The 11896-nt window shown below is 38.9% G+C and overlaps 2 protein-coding genes across 2 annotated transcripts; one reads left to right on the top strand and one right to left on the bottom strand.

The window, feature by feature from the left end:
- Positions 1–440: 440 nt before the first annotated feature.
- zdhhc15b (zDHHC palmitoyltransferase 15b) lies at positions 441–6352 on the top strand. The gene is made up of 11 exons (XM_032554750.1): positions 441–605; positions 943–969; positions 1055–1149; positions 1243–1363; positions 1568–1637; positions 3121–3153; positions 3240–3360; positions 3499–3631; positions 3768–3894; positions 4045–4160; positions 4691–6352. The coding sequence occupies exons 1-11, from the start codon at positions 482–484 to the stop codon at positions 4732–4734; spliced, it is 1011 nt and encodes a 336-aa protein (XP_032410641.1). The 5' UTR covers positions 441–481; the 3' UTR covers positions 4735–6352.
- uprt (uracil phosphoribosyltransferase (FUR1) homolog (S. cerevisiae)) lies at positions 6273–11782 on the bottom strand. The gene is made up of 7 exons (XM_032554751.1): positions 11528–11782; positions 10641–10683; positions 10486–10555; positions 10269–10331; positions 8426–8587; positions 7813–7911; positions 6273–6650 (listed from the first exon to the last, which is right to left on the bottom strand). Exons 1-7 carry the CDS (start codon positions 11752–11754, stop codon positions 6544–6546), a joined length of 771 nt encoding a protein of 256 aa, XP_032410642.1. The 5' UTR covers positions 11755–11782; the 3' UTR covers positions 6273–6543.
- Between the last annotated feature and the right edge of the window lie 114 nt (positions 11783–11896).

Genomic DNA, 11896 nt, shown 5'->3' with positions numbered 1-11896 from the left:
CTAAGGTGCACGGAGAAGGTCAAAGGTCTGGTGAGAAGGAGATCCCAGCAACATTGGAAGTTACTAGGAAACACTTTTATTAATCAGGGTCATTAAAAAAATCACTCAGCAGTTTCTGATCGCCTCCAGGTCAGACCAGGTTGATGGAGTAATTCATGCAAAAAGAGCCCATAACAGCTATTCAGTTCATAAACAATACAATACGTGGACATGGTTTTCAGTAGGTCAGCATTTCAGCAATGGAATTATTATTATTTTTTTTAATCTTACCTACTTTTCTAATTGTAAAAGTAACTGAGTTTTTGCTTTTCATATGCTATAAACTATGCTTGAAACACATTACTGTGCTAATCAATAAAATAAGTTTTTCTCCTCTTGCGCTCAGCTCTGATGAGTTCAGGGCGGTGAATCGCTCGCAGATGACGCTGATGGATACAGCGCCAGGGAGGCTAGCGGAGCGCAGAGGAGGAGCGGCGCTCAGATGGAAATGGCTCTCTCCAGGGGTTTGAGATGCTGTCAGAGGGTTTTCTCCTGGATCCCTGTCCTCATTATCACCGCCGTTGTGCTCTGGTCTTATTATGCTTACGTGTTTGAGCTGTGTCTTTGTAAGTGTGACGGACTGCGTGTCTGGTTTTTTTGACCTCTTTTCCTCCACAAACAGCGCAGATTACCGCTGAGCACTTGAACAACAATAAGGTTACTGGTGGACGGGGCAACGCGGAAGTGGCTTTTAATGTTTGCCGTCATTCGATTTAGTTTGTGTGATGCCGCCTCCGATAGGTTAGCGATAACTAGTTTTCACACAGAAACTGCTGTTATTGCCTCTCTTAGCTAACTTCTCCCTGGCTAGTTGTGCTAGCTTAGAGATAATATGTGTCTTCTGAACAACTGGTACCACTTTCAGCGAATTACTAAATATCTTCAATTTTCTTGTTTTAACAGTTACTATCAGTAACGCGCTGGAGAAAGGTGAGCGCTCTCTCTTTAATATCTTAGATTTTCAGGTTGCGGCTCTTGTTGATTTCGGTGTTGTTGTTTGTTTTTTTATGTACAGCGGTCTATCTGCTGGTATTTCATGTCTGCTTTGGGATGTTCTCCTGGACATACTGGAAGTCCATATTCACCCCTCCTGCTACACCATGCAAAAAGGTAGACCGAACACTAGAGTGTCCGTATAAATTTACCATATATATGCATGTGGTTTGAGAAATACGATTCATTTGCTTTTATGCTGTGATCCAGTTCCAGCTGTCATACTCAGACAAGCAACGATACGAGATGGAGGAGAGACCAGACGCTCAGAAGCAAATCCTCGTCGAGATCGCAAAGAAACTACCCATTTTCACCCGAACCCAGTCTGGAGGTGAGCTGTCTCAGTTTATCTGTGTTTGAGTAAAAACAAGTAGCTTAGGACTATCAGCTGTAGGCTCTCTTGAGTAGTAATCAGCAGATGCATCTCTTTCATTAGTGCTGATTACGAGTACAATCTAGGCTGCAGGAAGTGTGTGAAGGGGGGATGCTCAGCTCAAATGTCGCCCATTCAACTCGTCCATCTTCTTGTCTCCAGCTATCAGGTTCTGTGACCGCTGCCAGGTACTGAAGCCTGACCGCTGTCACCACTGCTCCGTTTGTGAAACGTAAGCTTCTCTTTCCTCCCCAATACTTTAATCTAGAGAGATCAGGCAAGGAGATATATTAGGTGTTGTGATAATTAGGAGAATGCTGCTCTGTTCATTTGAAACAGAATCCCGAGGATCAATCAGTGCATTGCTTTGGCAGAAGAAGACAGACAGCATTCCCACCTCTTGAACTTTTTCCCCATTGTGTCACTCTACAACCACAAACTTCAACTTATTTCATTGGGATTTTGTGACCTAGGTCAACACAGTAGTAGTTGTAAACTGGAAGGAAGTTATAGAGAAAGCTCAAGATCATTTACATGTAAAAAAAAAAAAAAAAAGTAAAAGTACAGTGTTTGTTTTCAGCCCATTTTACTCTATTTCTAAAGAAAATCCATTCAGCAAGTTCAAAAGTGATGTAGTTGGTAAATGTAGTCCATAGGTGTGGAATTTAATCTCAGTATAAATCCCGCTGTTCAGCGAAGGCCTCTCAGGTTTGTGAGGAGATTCAAATCAAAATCAAATCAAATCAAATTTTATTTGTATAGCACATTTCAGCAGCAAGGCATTTCAAAGTGCTTTACATCATAACAAACACAGAATCACAATGCAATATAGAATCAATCATTAAGTCAAGTTACATCAATAAATTTGCAATTGATTACATTTCAAATACAATTCTAAACAGGTGGGGTTTCAGTTGAGATTTAAAAGAAGTCAGTGTTTCAGCTGTTTTACAGTTTTCTGGAAGTTTGTTCCAAATTCGTGGTGCATAGATGCTGAAAGCTGCTTCTCCTCGTTTGGTTCTGGTTCTGGGGATGCAGAGCAGACCAGAACCGGAAGACCTGAGATGTCTGGAAGGTTGATACAATAAAAGCATATCTTTAATGTATTGTGGTGCTAAGCCGTTCAGTGATTTATAAACTAACAACAGTATTTTAAAGTCTATTCTTTGAGCTACAGGGAGCCAGTGGAGGGACTTTAAAACTGGTGTTATGTGCTCTATCTTCCTGGTTTTAGTGAGAACGCGAGCAGCAGGAGAATGACTCTAAACATGCGGTTAGAACTGCAATGGATATTTGTGTGTTAGAATGGTCCAGTCAAAGTCTAGACCTAGATCAAAGTGAGAATTTGTGACAGGACTCGGAAATTGATGTTTACAGATTCTTTCCATCACATCTGAGACACCCCCCCCAAAAGCTCTCCAACTGTGTGGCAGCTTGAAGTTTGGGGCTGTAATGTGACAGGACATGAAAGTGGACACTTTTGCTGAACACTGTGGATGCCAGAAATGCTTGTAAAAAAACATGTTAGTATTCAGACAGTTAATATTTTTTATATTTAATATGATGAGACTTGGATGAAAAAATGATCATCAAGAACATTTATGCTCGAAACTTCATTTTTGGCACAATAATTCAAGAGCATTTATCCTAATATACTGTTTTAAGATCAGTCACTGTTGGAAGTGATGCATAAAAAGTATATTTTTATTTTTTAGTTGTGTCTTAAAGATGGACCATCACTGTCCCTGGTAAGTTGGAACTTACAGTACTTTGTAGATTGATTGCATGGATGTTTTTTCTGTTCCCTGATAACCAAATCTTATTTTTCTCCCAGGGTTAACAACTGTGTCGGTTTTTCCAACTACAAATTTTTCCTACTTTTCCTTGCCTACTCTATGCTGTACTGTGTATTCATCACAGCAACTGTCCTTCAGTATTTTCTCAAATTCTGGGTGGTGAGTGTCATTGTTGTTGTTCAATTTAAAAAATATATTTTGCAGTGTAATCTTACTGTAAAGTTTGTTTAGGTTAGGTGTCCTTCTTGCCACTGGTTTTCCCGTGAACTAATGTCTCTTGTTTCTTTCTGTCCTCAGGGGGACCTGCCAAATGGACCTGCAAAGTTCCATATCCTCTTCCTCATGTTTGTTGCACTCATGTTCTTTGTCAGTCTCATGTTTCTCTTCAGTTACCACTGTTGGTTAGTGGCCAAGAACAGATCCACTTTAGGTGAGACGTGACATGCTTTTTTTAAGGAAATATACAACCATTTATGTGATGTATATATATTTCTTAATCCAAGAAAATCAGGAAAATTGTGGCATGAAAACACTTTCTAATTAACAGTTCCCTTTCCCTTTTGTAGAGGCCTTCTCAGCTCCAGTATTTGCCAGTGGACCTGACAGAAACGGGTTCAGTCTTGGCCTACACAAAAACCTGCTGCAAGTGTTTGGAGAAGACCGCAAACTGTGGTTCATCCCTGTTTTCACAAGGTAATTACAAAAGGAGAACGTAAATTTCTGTTCACAGAGACGTCAAATATCATTATTAAGAAAAATAGGGAAGTAGTTTTGTATGTCAATAAAACAAGACAAAAAAAAAATACACTGAATAATTTCGTTTTTCATATGTTGTAATGGCAGCCAAGGGAATGGTCACTACTTTCCTCTAAGGAGTCAGAGCTCTGAATCCCATAACCCCTTGTTAGCTAACGAGGACATGTGGGATGAGTCAGATGATGGTTCAGAAGGAAGTTTGGGTAAGTTCTCTTTTCTGTTTATTATTCAGATATGTTCCAGAATCTTTTTCCCCCCACACAATCATTTCCAATAGCTCCACTGATTAGCCTTAGGAGCCGGATATTGATATAGTACACTGCGCAGCACTCTTTAAACTTTATCCCAGGGAGAACAATGTAAAGTCTTAAATAAACAGATTTTTTTTTTTTTTTTTTGCTGTAGCAATATTAGGAACATTTATTCTATGGAGGCGGGGAACCCTTGTTAAGAAATAATAGTTTTCAATAATATACCAGTGGAACAACTAAAGTGATTAGTTCCCTTAGTTTTTGCTGTTTTCTTATTTGACATAACTCTATACTGTAGATATGAACTATGAAAGCATAATCGGGGTGCATCAGTCACATGCACAGCTGTTTGAGTATTCTGCTACCACCTAGTGGTGATACAATGCAACAGTCCTCTCTTATTATGAAATCCATCAGTTAGAACAAAACCTTTGGAAAAAGCTCCTGATTTGCCCACTAAGATGAGTTTTCTCTTGTTGCAGTTGAGGACGCAGACCCCTCTGTTACTATCGAGATGGACGACTAACCTGCACATGCACAGATAATACTTACTTTTATCAAACACTTTGTTATGATGTGTTTGCATTCCAAATAATATGGAAGTTGGGGAAATGCTGGAGATGGTGAGTGGGAGACGGTCTGCATTACGATTTTTTTGGGTTTTTTTTTGCCAATTTTCAATTAAGTTTCACATGATGAGGAAAGATAACTTAGATGGCTGACAAGTTGCAGTACCAATAATGGTTTATTTAAGAAGAAAACCTATTACCTCAGTAAAAAGGATGTTATTTATTATTGGTTTGTTGGTGATGCTGTGTGGTACAGTGCTATTTTACATGCCTCTGTTTCACAGCTGGGCTGCGTTTACAGTGTTGCACCTTAACAATCCTTCTCAGCAGGAGGGGAGGTATTAAAATCCACCCTGAGGCCTGCGGAGGTCTAGCGTAGGGACCCAGCTGGCCAATCAGTTTGACGTTTCCCCCAGTGTAACGTAGGTTTTAATTTTACTCTAACAAAAGGTTATAAGCATATTAGAAGATCTGACTTGACCTGCGCCTTACATAAGTATTCCTGTGTGCTTTGGAGAAATTTCTCCTGAGAATGTATCATCGCATCACCCTTTCCAGGCAAGCTGTGGAGTTTTTGAAAAAAAAAAAAGCGGTTTTCCAGTGAAGTCAACAATGTTATCTGATTGGACATATCACAGCAAACAGAAAAACTATAAGCAAGCACTGATTAAGCTTTTTACAGCATAGCTTCATTGCAGGCCGAACATATTGTTTCTTCTTTTTGAAGGAAGTAATATTCTGAATATCTTGTATATCATGACTTAGATGCTGTTTGCTGAACTCTGGCGTGCGCTCATTGGACATGAGCACACGCTATCCATCATACCAGCTATCCTCATTCATTATTGTACATATTTATTAAACCAGTTCTCGTCAACTTACTGATGGAGAAGGGTGATATTCTGCATTGTTTTAATCTTTGTAAAATTTTAATAATTTAGAAAAACATTGCTGGATCTCCTGTATAACTCTTAATTTCTGTACTTAAACCTTACTTATAAGCCTAAAAATAAGAGCTTGGCCTTTAATAAGCTTTGATGCTGTTCCATCTGGACACTTTAAAATGCTTCCCAGCTGTTTAAACCCATATCCAATGCTGCTCCAGTGACAAATACTTATCTTGATTTTTTTTTTAAACCATGTTCAAAGTGTGTATAAAGCATAATGAAATATTGATGAAGTTGATGTCAAGTGTATCATAGTCTTGTCTATTTATTGTTACATTCCTTTTTTCCTGTATGTTTGTTCATTGATTTATACCTGCTGCAGGCAGTGTCTGTATATTTTGATCCTTTTGTGACAAACTTTAAAGTGGTGTGCTTTTCTTAAACCATGATGTATAAAATCCATGAGATTATTTGCAGCTAAGAGATGAATTTAAACGTGGTTCCTTTTTCTTTAACTGTTTCGAGTATGGTGAATGGTGCTTCCACATTTTTTTTTAAACCATTACCAACGTACAAAGAAAAACCCACCTCAATCCACTTTCATGTACTGTTCTGTCTGTAAACAAATATAAATTCTTTATTGATTCATCTCTTCATACAATGCAAAATAAAATGATCCATGTTTTAATCTTTGTGGTTTTCTTTCTACAGTCTGAGCATAGAAAGCAAAAAAAGTAAAAAGCAATAAATACAAGTAATGGGGTCAATCATTAGGTGTCAGTTCAAAAACTTGAGTAAATAGTACTGCGGTTCACAAGGACACCATGAAATACAGAGACAAAGCCTGCAGAAAATAAACCAAAAGCTTTTTGTCCTGTTTTAGTCAGTACCAAAGTATCTCTGTCCAAAATGTGTTGGCGCCACTGGGTGAACCTCTGTGGTCAGGATGGTGATGTCTGGAAACTCCTGGATTATGGACTTGGCTCCTAAAGGAGACATGGATGATAATTTAAAAAGGGCAACGTCCTAATGCAGTGACACGTAAATGAAGGCAGCTATAGAAACATGGATTATTAAAAGCACAAAATGCAACAGAAAATTAATCTCAAAGGTCTTAAATTTCAGAAACTTGTAAACAACTTTTCTTCTTAAATTGCAACTTGAAAGAAGTGGCTTAAGTAAGGATTTTACTGCAATAAAAAGAAAATTCTATATTTGAATAAATGGGTGATAAACTGGCTCCAATGTGTTGGCATGTTCCGGAGCAGAAACATCAAAGCATGTAGAGAACTGCTCTAGGAAATAAACGCGAAGGCTGCTGATTTTTGTTGATGCTGATTGCTAATAAGATGCTAAAACTAAGATGGCGTATTGCTGGAGCAAATTATGGTTCAGTGGAGAGTAGCAGTCATGCAATATGTGTTGTGTGTTCAATTCCTGCTACTGCCTTTAGTGACAAGCGATTCGAATGGTGAGTTTGTAAGATTGGAAAAGCGGCACATTAATTTACTCAACTTACCATTCATTTTATTGAAATAATTACATTGCTTCTGTCTGATAACAGATCATGGCAACAAAAAATATTTTGAATACTCTTGTATTTTAATTTTCTAACTTATAATTAACATGATCTAAAATCAGAAACAGCAGGTCAAAGTTTACAAAAACAGATTTCAGATGCAACATTAAGAGAAAAACTGGGAAGGAATTGATGAATCTGGTTCTTGGTTTAGTTCCCAGCAGATTGGATCGACTACGTGTCAATTCTCTGTTCTTCTACAACTTCACACTTCCGAACTGTGCTAAGAGCAATTCTTAAAAAAAAAAAAAAAAATTTAAAAAAGTATCCCAGAGTGCCCTTCAGCTTTAAATATGTCTTATGTCCAAGTTTAAGTTTTAACCTGACGGATCCACAGGAGGAAAGGTCACAAAGTCGAATTACCTTGAAATCCTTTTTTTAACATCCACATTAAATGTCACAGTAACCTGGATGGTAGCTATAGAAACTACAGAAATTACTAAGAACCTCCAAACTTATATTGTCAAAAGCCATCAAAGCACCAGTGAACAATCCTGCACATGCATAGAAAGAGATGAGAAAGCAGAAACAAAAAGAAAAATGGGGTTGTGAGCTGTGTGCTGGTTTACCATGAGGTGTGGAGAAGAGGCTGAGGAGAATAATGTGCTTGGGTTGGACTCCGTGTTCTATCAGCACCCTGACGGCCTCGATCACCGTGTTCCCTGTACCTGCAGAAGCAGCAGATGCGAGGTTAGACGTGCTCTTTCACCTGCCTGGTTACAATGAACACTTCATCTGATGGAAAAAATTGCATTCTTGTATGCATTAGTTAAACTTTATCCATTGTGATACAAATATATATATATCTTTAAACCAAGCTTTGCCACTATTACATTTTTAAGTGATAGCAGAAATATGCCCGTTGTGACATCAGGAAACCAGGACCATTAGGATCCTATTTTCATTGGTCCTCATTATGTTATTCTGCAGCCTGGTGGCTAACTCTGAGGCAGTGTATAATTTCCCCCATGAGAGCTATAATTATCAGAGAAGTGTGAATGGTTCTGTATGATGTGGCAATGCAGAGTTGGTGGTGGCAGTGAAGGTCAACTCAAGGGAGACTACTTACAATGAATGAATACAGAAAAAAAAATTTTTTTTGCATAAAATTAGACACGTTTTCACATTTCTGTACGACTGGACGTGGTTAACCGGAGCCGGGCTGTGCCTGCAGCAACTCACTGAGGATGGGGTACATGAGCAGCACTTTTCTTCTGTACACATCTGGGGGAAACTTTGCGTAGTAGACCTTTGCTTTCTGGGTCTCCTCGTCGCTCTGGATGAGGATCTTTCCGATCCGGATTGAGCGGCAGCAGTCCCGGAGGCCCTGCTCCATGGCTTCACCTGTGGAAACCAAACATAGTTCTGTTGACAGGGTTCCCACACGCTTTGTCATCACAAAACACCAAACTGACATTTCTAAACAATCAATTTGGGATTGATGGCTGAAATACGGCCAAATGGATGGATGGACGAACAAATCAGTTAATTGATGGTATATCCTGACATTAGGACAGAGAACAGAGTTTGGAAATGCACTTTTTTGAGCTCAGTTGTCTTTTTCAATACTTATCTAAATCTGGGGGAAAATTATCTAAAATAAAGTTTCTAATTATTGCAGAAATTAATACTAAAACATTGCTTAAAAAATTACAAAATCCAATTACATATTAATGATCAGAATGAAAACAGTTTATTTTAATGCATTGTGCGATTGATTAATTGGTTGTTGCAACAGGCTTACATGTGGATTCTATCTGTTCACGTGTCTCTATGTATGTTTGTAAACAAAACTACTGTTATGCAAGACAAAATTCAGGTATGCTCTGACAATAATGCAGTACGATATCAATTCATAGTCAGTCTATCGCTGTAGATTTAACTACAGGCATTTACAGATATAACGTATGAAATAAAAACTTTTTCCAAGGTCCTTCATTACTTGCTTTAAAAAAATTGCTTTAAAAAAAAAAAACAGGCTTTAGTCTAACCTTTTAAACTGATCTCTGTCAATAGTTCACCAGCTTTCTGAAGGTTCTCCACGGTTTTTCTTTATACATATTGTCTGCTTTTTCACTCTGTCATATCTTGTGTTGACAGTGACAGAACATTGTGCCGTGCGTGCTTAAAGGTAATAAGAAGGTGAGGAGCAAAAGAAGAAGCATGAGGACTGAGGAATCTAGATAAGACCTTCAGTATCTGAAAGTTGCATGTTTAAGAAATAAATTCAATGTAACAAGACACGAGAGAGAGAGATCTTTTAGTTGATTCCCTCCGTAAGGTAAATATTTCAGCTTACAGTTCTTTAGGAATTACCTTTTATACACATCTTTGTGGCAGACTGTTAGATGTACAGTGCCTATAAATGCAAATTACAATCAATTCTGTGTCAGGACTGTAGAAAACATGGTCTTATCCCTTAAGTTTATGAGCTGTTTGCTAACTACAAAAGAAACAACTTTGAAAATCTTCTGGTGTGACTCGACTGATACTCGAGCTAAGAAGCAATGTCAAGAAAAAGACCTGCTGCAAGCCTGCAGAACTACCATTCAAAACACAATAAAAAGTTCTACTGCCTGCAAACAAAACACAGAATGTATTTCTTGGATTGCAATGTATAATTAAAGATGTGTCGACACGGGTGAGATCAACACGACTTTGTGCTTAGACTTGCATCACACACTGATGACATGTACAGCTTTTAAGTAAGCAATTTACTGTGCTCCGATTCGGCAACAATGTTCTTGTCCTTGACATTAAGTTACAGCTGAAATGACCTTAAAGCTCATGCTCGGCAAAAAATGACTAAATATAAAATCGCTCCAAGTAACCTTGAATCGATCACTCTTATTGAAACTTATCATCATAGAGTGATGAAAAACGACCAACCAAGCAGACATTTTAAGCTTGTGAGAATGAGCAGCAGGGAACGTACAGCACGCGCGGAAATCTAAAAGTAGAGATTCACAGACTAAAGTGTCTTCACATTTAAAAGCCTTAAAATGCTGCACTGGGCCTCACTTACCACTCCTCATGATGCTGACTCCACAGTTGCCTCTTTCAAACTTGACTCCCTCATACTTGTACCCTAAGGGGCGGAAAATGAAACACGGACATAAAATGGAGCTGTACTGACTAGCGCTGCAAAAAATCAAAATAAAAATGGAGCAGAGCAGAAAAACCAGTTCAGTGTTTTGGCTCATGTTTTCAAATCTGTAGCGTTAAACCTGAGAGCATCTGACCTGTGGGAGTGGTGACAGTGCACTCTGAGAAGGGAAGCTGGTTCAAGCCTTCTTCAACTACTAGTCTGATCTGTTGTTGGGGGGGAAAACAGAAACTATTCAGAAAGCTGAAAACAAATGGCTTTGCAGTGTTGCTGTACAGTGTATGATCTCACCAGTCGGTCCGCACAGAAAACAAAATCTCCTCTGCTGGTGGTTCTGAAAGTATAAATAGGCACTTGATTAGATCAGCCTCTGCTTTTACACTTTAGTGCTTTATTTCAGCTTGGACAAAGTAAGGTTGACAATTTTTCAGCAGTGGTTAGATCAATTTAAAATGCAAAGAGGTGCAACACACACACACAAACTTTTGATTGCTTCAAAAATAACAAACTCTACAATTTGCTGGTGTTGCTTCTATACTTTTGCTTCAATCTGTGTATCAAAGTCACAGACCTTCCCACAGGATTATTTTAGGTTTTCTGTTTTACATTATGTCATTCTGCCAGAGGTATGAATACATCATTTACCAACATTTTACTGTATTCTCCATATGTCTGAAAGACAGAAGTATTTTATTTCAAGATAAACAACAAAGGTCCAGCAAAGGTTTTGGCACCGATTCCAGCAAAATGAAAGCAACACCATATCTAAAGTAAAATATGGAGGTGGCAGCATCATGCTTTGGATGTGAAAGGGTCGCATGTGTAAATCTTCCACACTAACAATCCAAGACCTGCATAACCTTTGCAGAGAAACAAAATATTTCTAAGTGAACATGTTGGATACTGAAATTGAATTAAACTACTATAAATATGAGTTTTTTGTCTTTTGGATAATACACCTGAGACCATGTCTCAGGATGTCGCATAAAATTTGGGGAAAGTATCGAAATGATTTATCAAAAACAATTGCACTTTAAACGTGTTTATACTTATACTATTCACTATATGAATAGTTTTATGAACAATCCATTTATTTTGGGCATCAACGTCCCTCTGCAGAGGCCATATTACCAAATCGGATAAGATGCCGAGTCGCAGATACAATAACGGGGACTCACTTGTCTCTGATTATTGTCTGCAACTCTCGGATCTGGTCGTTCAGAGGGAGCAGCTTCAGCTGAGGACCCAGGCTGTCCGGGCTGACCGGCTGCGTGGGGACATCAGTCGGTTCAGAGCTGTTCAGCACCGCAGGCACACTGCTGCTGCTGTTCGCAAACCGAACCTGCTTCATCGGGTGCTCCTGGCCACTGTTGACACTGTTCAGCTGCTGATTGTGGCATGGCATCCTGACAGCGAGGTCAAAGCGTTTCGATGCTAACTGCAGCTAGCGTGTCTTAATGAGAGCGCCACGCTAACGCGGTAACAGGGGGAAAACGTGGTCCGTCTTTAGCTTCAACTCAAACTTCTACGACTAACACGGCAACCAC

This window comes from Xiphophorus hellerii, chromosome 23 (assembly GCF_003331165.1).
Source record: "Xiphophorus hellerii strain 12219 chromosome 23, Xiphophorus_hellerii-4.1, whole genome shotgun sequence".
NCBI lineage: Eukaryota > Metazoa > Chordata > Actinopteri > Cyprinodontiformes > Poeciliidae > Xiphophorus > Xiphophorus hellerii.
The sequence above is the reverse complement of the archived record's forward strand: the minus strand, read 5'-3'. Positions and strand labels throughout refer to the sequence as shown.

Excerpts from the sequence above, each read along its gene's own strand:
- zdhhc15b (XM_032554750.1), top strand. The coding sequence starts at position 482 with ATGGAAATGGCTCTCTCCAGGGGTTTGAGATGCTGTCAGAGGGTTTTC. Across the intron at positions 3,361-3,498 it reads ATTTTCTCAAATTCTGGGTG|GGGGACCTGCCAAATGGACC; the intron begins GTGAGTGTCATT and ends TTCTGTCCTCAG. Across the intron at positions 3,895-4,044 it reads TTCATCCCTGTTTTCACAAG|CCAAGGGAATGGTCACTACT; the intron begins GTAATTACAAAA and ends TTGTAATGGCAG.
- uprt (XM_032554751.1), bottom strand. The coding sequence starts at position 11,754 with ATGCCATGCCACAATCAGCAGCTGAACAGTGTCAACAGTGGCCAGGAG. Across the intron at positions 8,588-10,268 it reads AGTCAGCATCATGAGGAGTG|GTGAAGCCATGGAGCAGGGC; the intron begins GTAAGTGAGGCC and ends TGGTTTCCACAG. Across the intron at positions 6,651-7,812 it reads CCTCTTCTCCACACCTCATG|GAGCCAAGTCCATAATCCAG; the intron begins GTAAACCAGCAC and ends TGTCTCCTTTAG.